A 13,856-nucleotide genomic window follows, 5' to 3' on the forward strand; every position below is an offset into this window, starting at 1 on the left:
GGATAGAATAAACTCTGCCTAGGGACAGAAGAGCTGGAATGAGATTAGTGAAATTTATCACGTTACCACTTCAAGTCATAACCAGAAAAATCTGCGCAAGTTAGTAATGAGTGTAAACTATGAAACACTTAAGTTTTTTTCCCCAATTATATAGAGAAAATCATCAAAATTAACTAAGCAAAGCATTAACTAGTAAGATGTTTTGGGGGTATTTCTAAAAAGAAAAAGACAAAACATATTTTGTAATATCTGCGTCTGTAACATACAGTGAAAGGAGACTTGCAGATCTCTTAAAAAGAGTACGTCCTCTGAAGGAGCCTTAAGCGTTCTGAGACTGTTTTGTGAGTCCTGCTAATAAGCTCAGGGGAGCTACTTTTCTTTCCGAATGATCAAAACATGCAAAGCAGGAATGTCCCTGTTCAAATCCTGTATTCAAATGTGATGGAATATAAACCAGTTACCTTACACTTTGAATGGTTACCCATTTGTGAAAAACAAAAAGAGAAAGAAAATGAGACAACACAATTGATCCCTGAATAATGCAACTAGCAGCTGTGGTTATACCAATAATCATGCCCTTATATTTGATCTTTAAAAAGAGCCATATGGCCTCTTAACTCAGAGAGAGAGAGAGAGAGAATTCATGGGACCCAAAGAGGACAATTAACTTTGCCCAGGTTCACAGAGAAAAGTCATCTGCGGATCTGAGGTACAAACTAAGTCTGATCAATTCAAGTCCATTCCAGAACATTCTATTAGACCGTACCACAATGTGTGATGGAAGTTATACTCCCCAAATTTGTTTATGATTAAGAATGCATTTTCCCAAGAGTAAAAGAAAACCACATTTCGAAAGGTCATTGGCTTCCCATGAGCAGACCATAAATGCATCATTCTACCGACTGCTACAGGCCTTATTTTATGTATTTATAAAGGAAATACAAAAAGAAAAAAATATTTCAAATTATAATTTGGATGCACGGAACACATCCCCCCACCCGCACCCCGGTTACTTCTGCTCAAAATTGGCATTCAACCCTGGTTCCCTGGAAAACACAGTCCAATCTTAACAATGCTTTCCTACTACCTGGCTCTAGAAGAAAGCAGAGAATTCCTTCCGAATTATATTAAAGGGGTAGGGATGAGAGTAGGGGGCAGAAGAGTACTAAAGGGGGGGTACTGATTGTGGTCTGAGTGCAGGTAATAAGGCTGTACATTAAGAGAATTATAAAACAGTAACTAAATGGATTAGGAAACGTAATCTGCTTTCCATGCACTGGAAACTCTAAATAATTTAATGTCAGTGACAAAGGACTACTCCCTAAGAAATACTTTGTGGGTCTATATTCCAAATAATTGATGTGGTTACTGTTAAGATTTCATATAGATTAAATCAGCACATTTTGTTACTTATTCTATAATACACATTATATGACACATGGAAATTAACTGGAAGAACTTCCCATTACACAGCCAGCCCCAGACACACAGGAATTCACCTATAAGCTTTTGTTTCATTAGTGAGTTATAATAGTTTGAAATCCTTCGAGCTCATAAAGGCTGCAGTTCAACCCGTGGTACCATATATATTTTTTATGAAAACAATAGGTTATGAATAAACAATGATAGCACAGGGATTGTGAAGATGAAGACACAATATTTGAATTAATTCAGTTGTCATTCTATGTGAGCACGTGAAGTGGTTATGTTTAAAACAGCTGTGCGGTGGGCGTGCGGGTTTGGCTGCGAGCTCCAGTTGCCCACATTGGTAACTGCCTAAGGGATGCACCTGCACTGGCCGCCTTCCCTTCCCTGGTGGCTCTTCCCACTCCCCTAACCTGTTTCCTTCACCTGCCCTGAAAACCATCTGCCCGCAAACCCTTGTGTCGGAGTCTGCTTCTGATGGAACCCAACTGAAACGCACCGCAGTAACCCTGTGCCAAGTCCTGCAACTGCTACTCCCATTCCAGACTGGAGAGAGACACAGGTGGAGCCTCTCTCCTTTCCACTCACCCAGTAGGTTTCCCCAAATCAGACTCTATGGGAAAGATGCAGGACACGAGGGTGTAGGTGGCACTTGTCTGGATACAGGAAGGACTGCATTCACCTTCCTTTGCATTTAGAAGAAGTCCCAGACTCAACGAGCCTCCCAGCACTGTTGCAGGTGCAAATAACAGAACTGAATCTGGAGCTCAAATATGGTGCCCAAAGGGGGTTGAAGAGCATCTAATGGTCTGTCCTTTCTTCTTCCTTTGCCACATCCAGTCTGGCACAGCTGGCTCATCCAAGTCTAGGGTGAGGCCTAAAATGACCATTAAGCTTGGGCCCTGGAAAAAGATCCCTGATGTAGAAAGGGAAATGCAGGGGTACAAAAGCTCACACAGGAGCCTGGAGGGAAGGGGAGTGGCTGGAGTCCCCTGACTAGGCTGAAGGTTTGGAGGAGACACCCCAATAAAAGGAATCAAGTAAGGGTGACAGCCACATTTACCACCTTAAATTTTTAAATATGTATATTTTTATTGAGTTTTAGAGAGAGAGTAAGAGAGAGGGAGAGAAACATCTATGCGAGAGCGAAGTGTCCATCAGCTGCCTCCTGCACGCCCCCTACTGGGGATTGAGCCACAACCCAGGCACGTGCCCTGACCAGAATCCAATTGGCAACCTTTTGGTGCACAGGCACAGGAAGACACCCAACTGAGCCACACCGGCCAGGGCCACCACCTTAAATTTTCAGATGAGATGGTTTTAGTGCTTCTGAGCTCTGATTGCACAACATTTTTTTCTCTTTTCCCAAACACTATACCTTACAGGCCCTGGATATTTAATAAATCAGAATCCCTGGATAAAGAAAATATATTTTTATGTGTTTATATATGTAAGAAGTCAGAAAGGATATTCAAATTCTTGACGAATTAAATCCAGCCTCAAACAATATGGCTTGTGCCCCCCCCCCCCAAATCAATGTTTCTCTGTTCCTATGCCAAATGATCAAAAAGAATTGAGAAATACATGGTTTTCCAATGTTGTTTATGTTCTCCCAATGATCTTGCATCCAGAAAGAATGTATTTGTGTGAATAAATGTGAGACAAATCTGCACAGTATAGATTCTGCTTGGGGACAGATGCTTTTCTGTGTTCCTCAGCCCTTGAACTCATGACCTGTCTCTGACTGCAGCTGATGTTGTGCACAGGAGGAAGGGATGTGCTGAAGGAATTGTTCGACATCTGCAATTACTCCCTCAGAGTCTTGAAGTCAATACTTGACTATTACCAGTGAAGCACAATGAGTGGTCAATGACTCAGTCAAATGCAGCTGCAGTATTAACTCAGGGTATAATTCACAAGTGCTTCTTTTTCCACTGTAATTGCTGACAGAGTCCTGGCCATGAATCCAGTCTTTTAGAGAAAAGTTGACCTTGGGCCAAAGGGCTGGTTAAAACCTCAGGCAGGACATAACTAACCAACTAAATAAATAAACACACTATTATCTATATTTAGATAGAAAGATATATCCTATATATACATATCTGGATAGATAAGTATAGATATAGATATATAAGATGTTGATATAGATATAGAACAGATGGGTGAGATAAAAATATATTAAGAAAGCATTTCATCCTGACTTATCAATATTTTCTGTTATGATATATTAGAATTTAGAGTTTATGTGTGAGAGACCTGGGTTTAAATCATGGCTCAGGCACTTAAGTAGTCATGTGCCTTCTCTGAGCCTTAAATAAGACGATTAGCGTTTATAGGTTGTCAGAAAGAGTGAATAAAATACTACATGGACAGATCATGCCTCAATGGCTGCCCATAATAGACACTTTCTTAAATTTAATTACCCAGGTCATATACATTTAGCCCAAACAACATTATTTGCCAAAAATATATGAAGTTATGGAACCACATTTTGCAACTATGCTATTGGCACAACCTTAGAAAACTTCATTTAGAAGCAAGTGCGTGGAAGTACTTAGCAATCTAGAAATTAAACAAATGCAAAGCTTATATTTTAGAATTATATTTTACTTTATCCCCTAATGTTTAATAGCGCACACACACAAACACACACACACACACCCCATATACACATACACACCACAGCACCAGAGCCCTGGAAACCCTCCCTTGACCCCATGTAAATGACACTTTACATGTCATTTTTATTTTTTAATGGTTAATGAATTGCATGTAATAATTGCCAGTTTTCTGCCACCTCTTTTGTCCCCTGCTGCAAAAGATCTCATCTATTCAGGGGAAGATAATTGCCAAGCTGTTGAGACAGAAAAAAAAAATCACTGCATCTCACCACTGTTGTGCGCCTCCAGCTGTGAGGCGGAGTTGACGGCAACCTTGCATAGCGAACAGTAAAGAAGCCGCTTTGCCTTTTCTTCCTCGGTCTCGGTGGAAGGACATGAGCTATTGCCAGTGGCTGTTGTAGGGCTTTTTTCCACTTGAGAGGTGATCTCAGTTGTCATAACACTGCTTTTGCGGATTTCCACAGTTGTTGTCGTTGATATTGCTGGTGTCCCTGTGGCACTGTCTGCATTCAAAATAGCACAGGAAAAAAAGAGAGGGAAAAACAGTGGTATTACCTTTCCCTATTTGGAAATGTATCACTAATATTACATTCTGCTAATAATAAGAGCAGCTAGCAATTGCTGCTTGTCAACTGTGAATCAGCCACCGCATGAGGAAATTTACATGGATGACCACATGTAGTTTCCTATATTGATATAAAACATTCGGACGATTCTTGAATATATTCAAATACACTTTACTTTTTTTTTCTTGAATATATCCAAATACAGTTTACATTTTTTCTCTGGAGTAAATAAATATACCCACACCTCTCTGTTGTTAACATATGGCCTTAATAAAATAATCTTTACAATGTATTATACTTTGTATACATACATTTCTACACAGATGGTTTTTAAAAAAACAAAGGATAAATACCTTTAAGATATTTTTATCTTCATTTACTACTTGCCTCTCTAGTTTCCTTTTACCTTTCTTTCTTTAATTAAAAATTAAGCACTGATCCTTTTGTACATGCTTGTGCAAAAAAAGAAAAGGAAAACATGGAACCTTGATGGTATATTCTTTGTCCAGATCAACAGTTTAGAAAATCATCACCCTCCTTACAAAGAGCTGTACGTTCAACACCAAGTACAAATATCATCAATATGCAAATAAGAGGAATTCTAGTACACGTCCACTTTGTACCAGGCAGTGTTTTGGGAGTTTGTGACATAGTGTTCAAACACGAATGGCCACTCTTTACAAGGAATTCACACAAACTGGTCACACCACGTTAATGTCAAATAGTTTCCAGAGTTCGATGACCATTGTAACCCAAAACCCTCTGGCTTCCAAGTCTGGTTCTAAATCCTGTGCCCTCACTTCAGTTGGGTATACACACCTCTCATCCCAAATACTATGCCAGTTACCACAGTGTTAGCAACATCTGCACAGCCTACAACAAACTGCAGATGAGCTCTAAGCTCACATCCTTTCCTCTCTTCTACTGCTTACTCTGCTTCCCGGCTGGCTGGTTCTTACTGTCCTATTCAACACACTCCCAGGCTGTCTCTCCAGTTACAGCTGCTCTGCAACTGTTTTTCACTCCATATGCTGCTGTGGTCACTACCTAATGCCACACTGAGAAGCCCATGACGAAGGGGCTGGGCGGTGGCTATAAAGGACAGTGGTCCGCCTGCAGTGAAAGGTCCTCAGAAACTCTTACTTCTTGCGAGCTCACGCTATCAAGAGTTGATTAGTTACAAGATGCATTTTAACTTGGATACCTCTTTGATCCACATACAGAGGTGGGGATAGAGGTGAGATTAATTATGGCTTCTTGGTGTCAGAAAACAGTCATCTGTAAGAAGATAAATGAGGCCTCGGTGAGGGCTGTTGTATAAAACAATTCATCTGGATCTTATTTCCTTTGCCTGACACTTCACACGCTTTTAATCACTTATTTTAGCTGCTAAGATCATCAAATAAGCCTCCTTCAGTGTCATGGAGATTATCCACCAAGCATGTAAGAAAAAAACAAAACAGTCTCTCATGGCTAGAGAAAAATAAATAGAATTACTACAACACCAAGCGTTGCCACCAAAATTCACTTATTCCTTTGAACACAGAGAGGTCCATTTCCTGATTAGTTTTTACCTGCTTAGTAAGGTACCTGATGAAAATTACAGTATTAGGTAATAGCCAGAAAATAATTCTGAGAACCTAGATATGGCATAAAATACCATGGCTACTTTAAGATATTCTAGTAGCTGCTCATTGCTTTGAATAAACCAGAAATGATTGATTGAAAGCATGTGCTTATGTCTGTAAATAAATAACAAATGGCTAGTTAATTTGCTAAGTGTTTTCTATACATAATTTCATTTAATCTTCAAACAAACTGGTGCACATGAGGAAACTCTGGACGTTAAGGAAAATTTCCAAGGTCATACAATGTTACATGGAGAACCAGGGCAAAATATTTCAAGAAACAAAGAAATAAGAGATTTTTGGGGGGGGAAAGTTGTGAATGATACCCTTGGCCATGATAGTGATTTTTCCATAGTAAGGTCACAAATACTACGTTTTTCTTATGATCAGCTTTATAGGGATGACAACCGTAAATACAGAGATATTTAAACCTAGTGTGCCCACCCGTAGGAGCCAGAGTGTCATACTATGGTTATTTATTTCATTTAAATCTAAGTAAGTATATTCCTAGTAATATCCTACTTCTAACAAATTTTCTTCTGGATTAACCATATTTATTTTGTCTTCATCTGAAAATTGTACATAGGATAGCTCATAGCAATCCTAAGCCGACTTCCCTATTTACGGTGAAATTCATAATAAAAGTATAGAATAAACAAAACCATGGACCTTTCAATCCCTGTGACAGCTACATTAGTGTCTTTCCTAACCTCAGAGGATAATGTACATTTATGCAAAGGACACCATAAGATAGAGAAGCCAGATTCTCTACGCCTAGGACTTAGTGAAGCATTAGCATTTCTTAAGGCCAGTCCTTGCTTGAGACAGGCTTAGGGGAATTAGTATCAAAACGCTTAACTTCTGGCTCTTTTACTCCGTTGCATCCTTCAGACCACATAGCTGAGCACAGATCTCCTATTATCGGTTTGCAGTAAATTTGAAAGAAATATGAACAGTTATATTTTTCGTTTTAACTTTAATATATGGATCTTGAGTCTGTAAATGTAGGATTACCATTAATTTATAACAAGGCAGATTTTTCACTGACTTTTCATTTATAAGTGAAGGGCACATTTTTTAACAAAAAAAATTAAGGTAAATATATTTTAAGATTATGCTGAATTCAAAGACAACCAACTATTTTATAAGTTGAATAGAAAAACTGCATATAGCAAAGAGATTTTCCTTAATGTGGTATGTTAAATGAACACCTACACATAATTCTTATCCACTCATTGAAACACAATCTTAAATCTGCGATCATGTTAAAAACATATACATTTATTATGCTGGGATGAGAATTACCTCTGTGATCTTCCTCCCCCAGACTCCTACCTCCTGTCTTGCCATGAGAAAAGCATAAAAACGAACCTAACTTTAAGGACATTCTACACAATTCCTGACCCATAGTCCTGAAAACTGTCACCATCATCAAAGCAAGGAGCTCTGAGAAGCTGTCACAGTCCAGGAGGGTTCGAGGAGACATGAGGAGTAAGTATAATATGGTATCCTGGTTGCCTTCCTTGGGACAAAAAACCCCAAAAGAAGTTACATAAAAAGCTAAGAAATCTGAATAGAGTATGGACTATAGTTAATAATAATGTATCAGTACTGAATGTGACATGTTAGCACTAAGGGAAACTGGGTGAGGGGGAAACTGGAAACTTCTGTATTATTCTTGCATCTTTTCTGTAAATCTAAAACTATTAGAAGTTTATTAAAGTTAAGAAAACCAGTCAACAGTGTATCATTGTTGCCCTGCAGCATCACAGTGAGAAGGGATCTTAGATCACGGTCAGGAGCTGCAGTATAGCTTTCTTGGTTTGCTTCTTTCGGTCCCTGCTCTCTGCTGTCTTTTGGCTCTCACGACACCCAGCAATGAGGGGGCCAAGGTGCAGAAAACTTTTTGTGAATCAGAAATACTCCTGTTACCGTAAACCAGTGGTTCTAAACCATTCGTACACATCCCAGTCACCTGGGGGTTTACTAGACACGGATGGTTGATTCCTGCCCATAGATGTGTGATTCCCAGGTCCAGGTTGGGGCCTGAACATATGCATTTCCAACAAGCACCCAGGTGTCGCTGCTGCTGCTCTGAGGACCATACTTCAAAACCACCACTGATGGATCTGCCTGTTAGTTTCTGGATTAGCTTAACAGGTCTCAGATTTAGAGCTATAATAATGCCACTTAAATAGAAAGTCATGACAGTCAAAATGGGAAATGAGGGATCGGATGACCACTGTCTTATTTTTCCTGCCACTGAGGGAGTTCCTGGGGCATGGAATTTCTGTACTAAAACAGGGAAAGTGCCTGGCAAGCCAGGACAAGTTGAGTACCCTGAATGGGAATTTGGAATAAATGAGAAAACAACTCTTTAAAGAATATTTTAAAGGCTAGCCAAGCAAGCAATGAACCACTTCTACTGGAAGATGCCTTTTTTCGAGATATATGTAATAATAAATGAGGGAGGGTGGGGACCCATTCAGATCCTTGAAGCCGAAGTAAATAGCTACTTATTTAATGTTTCATTTAGCACTTAAACCAGGAGTTCTTTTGTTTGAGTATAGTTTTCTCTCCGCATCTTGGAGTCTCTAAGGGAATTTGTTTCCTATACTGCTCACAAGATGCATGCTTCATCCCCTCTGAATGTGAATTAATTCAAAGCAAATTAATTCAGAACTAAGTTAATCAGAGGCACAACCACTGGGCCTTGAGAGTTAATTGAGTGTGTCTGGCCCCTGGACAGACGATTGAGAAGCACCCAGGGGTTAGTTCTGTCAGAATTTGCGAACTTTCTGACAAATAGTACAAAGGGGAAAGGAAGGGGAAGACAAAAAGAAAATCAATGTATTCCAAAGCTATTTTAAGTGGCTTGGATGCCACTAGATTAGGAAACTGCCTTTTTAGGCAGCTAATAGAGATTTTTTTCCCTTAGTAAGGCAGAAGAAAAACACACACACTGCTTTTCAAATCTATAAATGGTAGTTCCCCTGTTCCAAGAGCTTTCAGAAGGAAAAAAGTGTTGCATGGCACAGTAACAGTTGCCATTTCATTAAGCAGAAGACCTGTGTATTGAAAAACTCGATTTGAAATCCAGCAAAAAGTCACGGCGTGGTTTTTCGGTGACTGCCTTCGGTAGTTTATGTTTATAGCAACAGTGCTCTTCCTTTGGGCTATGAGCTGAGGTTAAACGTAAGCGTTTGCCTTGTGCCCTTAACTTCCATAATATCTAACTGCTAAGGTTTATGACACGATAGATCATGGCTCTTGAAAGCTTTTACTAATTGAAACTGAACACAGAGAGAGGGAGAACCTGCCTTCTGAAGAGGGGCTTTAGAATGTGTAGAGAACTGAGGATGCGGAGATGATCACGCCAGGCCACTTAGGACGCAAAGCCTTGCCGCAGGATCCCGTTAGGCAGCCCAGATAATAATAATTTTTAAAAAGGTAATAATTGTCAGCTCTTCAATTTTTGTGTGCCTTAGAGCCGCCTTGAAGATAAGAAAACAAGCTCTCCTAATGGATGGCGCGATGATAACATATTTAGTGTGGCCATAATATAGAACATTATTCCATCTGGGCCCGGGCATTCTGTCGTTCACATAACAGCTCCTGAGCAACCGTCATTACAAAGTTAGTGTTTCCGAGATTAACTATGCAGGGAATATGCGAATCCATAGAAAGGTACCATGACGTAACTGATAGGCCCTTGTCACATTCAGACATCCAGATTAATTTTTTTCCCAAATTTCGGGTGACCAGGAAGAGCATTTTTAGGGAATAAGTTCCACCCGACAAATTATGGGAAACGTTCGGCAACGAAGAGAGAAAGAAAAAGAGAAGACTCTTAAAAAAATTGAGATAACATGTATTTTTTAAATGACAACTTGTCAACAGCTTCTAAGCATTCCATTTAAACCACAAACTATGTTGTCTCAAGAATCAAACTACCAGCCATTTCACCCCCAAAACAGCAATTTATTATTATTTTTCTCTCTGCACAACGGAGAAGAGGGAGCTCATCATATATCATTTTTGATAAAATTTCTCTCTTGAAAGTAGTTGTTTCCAGGTAATGTTAATATACTTCAACCAAGAAGATATTTAAGAGCTGGAGGACACATAAAAATTAGGAGAAATGTGCACATCGAAATAGAACAGGGGAAATCAGAATTCTATTCATTATTTACTGAAAGGTTGGCTGCTGAGAAATTAATAGAACTGCTTGGCAACTAATAAAATTCTGGAGCAGATGCCTCTCAGTGAAACCAAAAGACCAATTTCTAAAATGGTTAGATTCCCTTTCTACCTGCAGAAACCATACAAACCAGATTTCCATGAAATTCCAGGTATAAAATGATCTCTAATATTCCCTACACTATCACACTTCCAGAAATTCCAAGCTACCACACACTGCCTCCTGCACCCAAATTCACCACACTGCGTGTTCTTCTTTTTGTTTTTGAAAAGATATTCATAGTAATTATATCACCATTTTACCAAAACACAAACTGAAACACTAAAAAAAAAAAAAAGATGAAGAAAACCCAAAAGTCATTCTCTCTTTTGTCTAAATGATGCAGAATAAGCTTTTGATTTTCCTTAGGCTTCATTTAATGACTAGTTATTTTGGCATTATTTAAAAACTTCAAATCTAATTATTTATTCTGTGTACATATTTGGGAAAGAAAAAAAAAAGACTTCCTGGTTAGCTCTGTCAACCAAGATTTAACTCAAAAGTTTAAGATAAATATATTTTAAAATAGAGCTATGTTAAGGAATAACCCATCTGAGAATTAATTTCAAAATACGTTTGTATTATCTCTGATGGTTAGTACTGGCCATTCTGATCAGGTAGAATGCCCACTATTTTTATGGATACAAAAGGATAGCTATCTAGTCCCATGGCCTGACCTATCGGAGGATGATGGCATTTCTATTCCATTTCACCCTGCGGGATATCATTTTATGAGTCAAATCATAACACTATATTAGAGACCATTTGATATGAATAGAAGTTCTGAAATTGTATCACTAATTTAGATAAAACAATTTTTAATTAAGCTTTAAAAAAATCATTATTTTTTTTTCTGGATACATGCAGGGTGGGGCAACATTAGGTTTACAGCTGTTCATATGGAAAATAGCACAACAATTAATAAGTAATGCAAGAATAAACTGTGCTTTGTGTACTCATAACTATAAACCTACTTTTGCCCCACCCTATATGTGAATAGCTGTTTTTAATTAGCACCACTTCTACTTTTAAATGACAAAATGACACCCAACTGGTGAAATTAAAATTAAAAGCCAGCACTTTGGGTAAACCACTTTGTTTTATAGATCACTTTGAAAAGTTTGATATTCTTGGAATAGAAGAGATTCCTGTTTATGTATCCTGCCTTGTGTAAACCTGCTTTCAAATCAACATTCGGTTCTTTTGACGCTGTTTCTTTAGAAATGGAAAAGCCTTCCTGCGGAAGACGTGTGACTAGTCTGGTTCACAGCCTCACTGGCAGGCTCCTCTTGCTCGGGGAGGAAGCCAGGCCAAGCACGCTAGCACCCAGGCTGCATGTGTTCAGTGAAGGGTCGGAGTGGACAGGGAGGGTGCGAGGCGCCCACATGCAAGCCTGGCACCTGCTGCCAAGGAGTCCAGATCACAGCCAGGCCATGACAGCCAACCCGCAGGGCTGGGGAGAGAGGTCAGAGTCAGGAGGCAAGCTGGGTGGGAAGAAACAGCTCCGGGGTACTTGAGGACAGGGCAGGCCTACGAGATGGTGGCCACATCAGGCTATTTTTAGCACGGAGGCCTCACCTCTTGGACAGCCCTGTCATGGTTTTATTGAGAAAAAAGCACTCAGGGTCACTACCTGCCCCTCCCACAGAAGGGGAGAGGAGGCAAGGAAGGGATGGGCACTGTGTGTCTAGAGGCTCTGGGCTTTCTGCCCCTGGTAGCCACTCTAGGAGACTGGGACATAGGGGAAGGAGAGGCAAACGCAGGGCTCAAATGCCTGTCTTTCCTCTTTGTTCAACTTGCCTACTCCCTCCCTCACCAAAAAGAAAATAATGATATGACAAATAAATACATAGATGCATAGATGCATTTCTCCCTTTGACATTTCAATTTGTGCCCATAAGCGCCCTCTCACTGAGGACATTTCTAGAGAAAGCAAATTTAAAATTTTCCAGATTGGCTGGGGAAAGAAAGAAAAAAAGGCAAGTGGCCAAGGACTGGGCAGGTCAGCTGAGAGGGCTGAGTTGTATGAGCTGGTTCCCTGAAATCATCTTTTCTCAGAAGTCCATCCAGAGCACATCATTGCTTAGGCCTGGCTTGGTAAAAACACAATGCTTTTTACCCAAATTGAAGCCAAAAATAAATTCACTTGGATAATTTAAGTGCATAGATAATTCTCAGTATGGGGGGGTAATTCTTGAAAAATGCTTAACCACTGGAAAAAATAAGGCATTTCATTTACACACCGCTTTATTTTCACTCAACACGTGATAGAAGATTCTTTTGCACTGGGATGCAGCAGTTTCGGTTGTCATTTGCTTTACTTCACACGGCAGAAAAAGTGCACTGTGACTTAACCTTCAAAATACAATTCCAAGATCAGTAGAAATCTCTTTTCTGCCTGACTTGTCAATCTGGATTAATAAATGTTTCCTCAGACTTGAAGTCTAATTAAAGTTGAAGAGATCTGAATGAGATAGAAATTATTTGTTTTTGCTTATTAGCTCTGCTTTTTGCAAGATAAGAAAGACTAGGGGGAAAAAAGGAAGAGAGACGAGTCAGAGGGAAATGGGTCTTCTTTGCCCTTCTAAGTCACAGACTTCATAGGAAGAGAAATTCTGTGAGCGACACCTCTTAAAAGATATTTTTATCAGCCAGCCCAGATGGATCAATGTGATGAACCAATCCACAGAATTGGGATAAATTTCTTCTCTTTCGATCTTTGAAGATCCCATCATCACAGATGCTCCGATTCTAATGAGGGACGTATCCTGTTCAGATTTCTGAGAAGCTAATGGACAAGGTGCCGCCGGATATGATGATGTCTGAATGCTGATGGGAGTATCACTGACATGCCAAAGCAAATGCCAAAGTCTGCAGCTGATTTTGCAAGATACATGATATACAATATACTCAAAATGATAGATAATGCATCATTCAAAATGAGATAAAGACTGATTCTTCAGCTACTTTTCTGCCTCATTATTTTTGTTATTTTAAATTTTGCATGATACAGGGTGGCTCTCTTCAGTTAGTCAACAACCAGGCTGCTGGCTAGTTTTATAGGCCCTTGTTCTAATTGTTACTGTTGTTCCATGAATCAGCTATCGAGTATAACAGTACACTCCCTTTAAAGGTAAAAGTAAACAATTATAAACATTTAAAAATGTGAACATTTAAAAGGTGCAAGTAGCAGTAATGTCCAACATTACTTCTCAGTCCTTTATAGTTTTCAAATAAATTTTGTGGATATTTCTCTTTTTATCCTCAAAACAACACTATGAGATAAATACTAGAGTTCTTATTTTATAGAAGAGAAAACTGCCTTATTGATATAAAGTCACTTGCTAGAACCAGATAACTATTAATTAGGAAAGCC

The 13,856-nt window shown here is 39.3% G+C and overlaps 1 protein-coding gene across 3 annotated transcripts in view; it reads right to left on the bottom strand.

The window, feature by feature from the left end:
* ZNF385D (zinc finger protein 385D) overlaps positions 1-13,856 on the bottom strand; it is a 463,164-nt gene that overhangs the window by 12,981 nt on the left and 436,327 nt on the right. For all 3 annotated transcript variants that reach the window (XM_081160106.1, XM_081160105.1, XM_081160104.1), the window contains exon 5: positions 4,316-4,549. In XM_081160106.1, coding sequence (XP_081016232.1) covers positions 4,316-4,549 — 234 coding nt within the window. The remainder of the gene's footprint in view (positions 1-4,315; positions 4,550-13,856) is intronic.

The sequence above is a fragment of the Miniopterus schreibersii genome (assembly GCF_964146895.1).
Source record: "Miniopterus schreibersii genome assembly, chromosome: 15".
NCBI classification, from domain to species: Eukaryota; Metazoa; Chordata; class Mammalia; order Chiroptera; family Miniopteridae; genus Miniopterus; species Miniopterus schreibersii.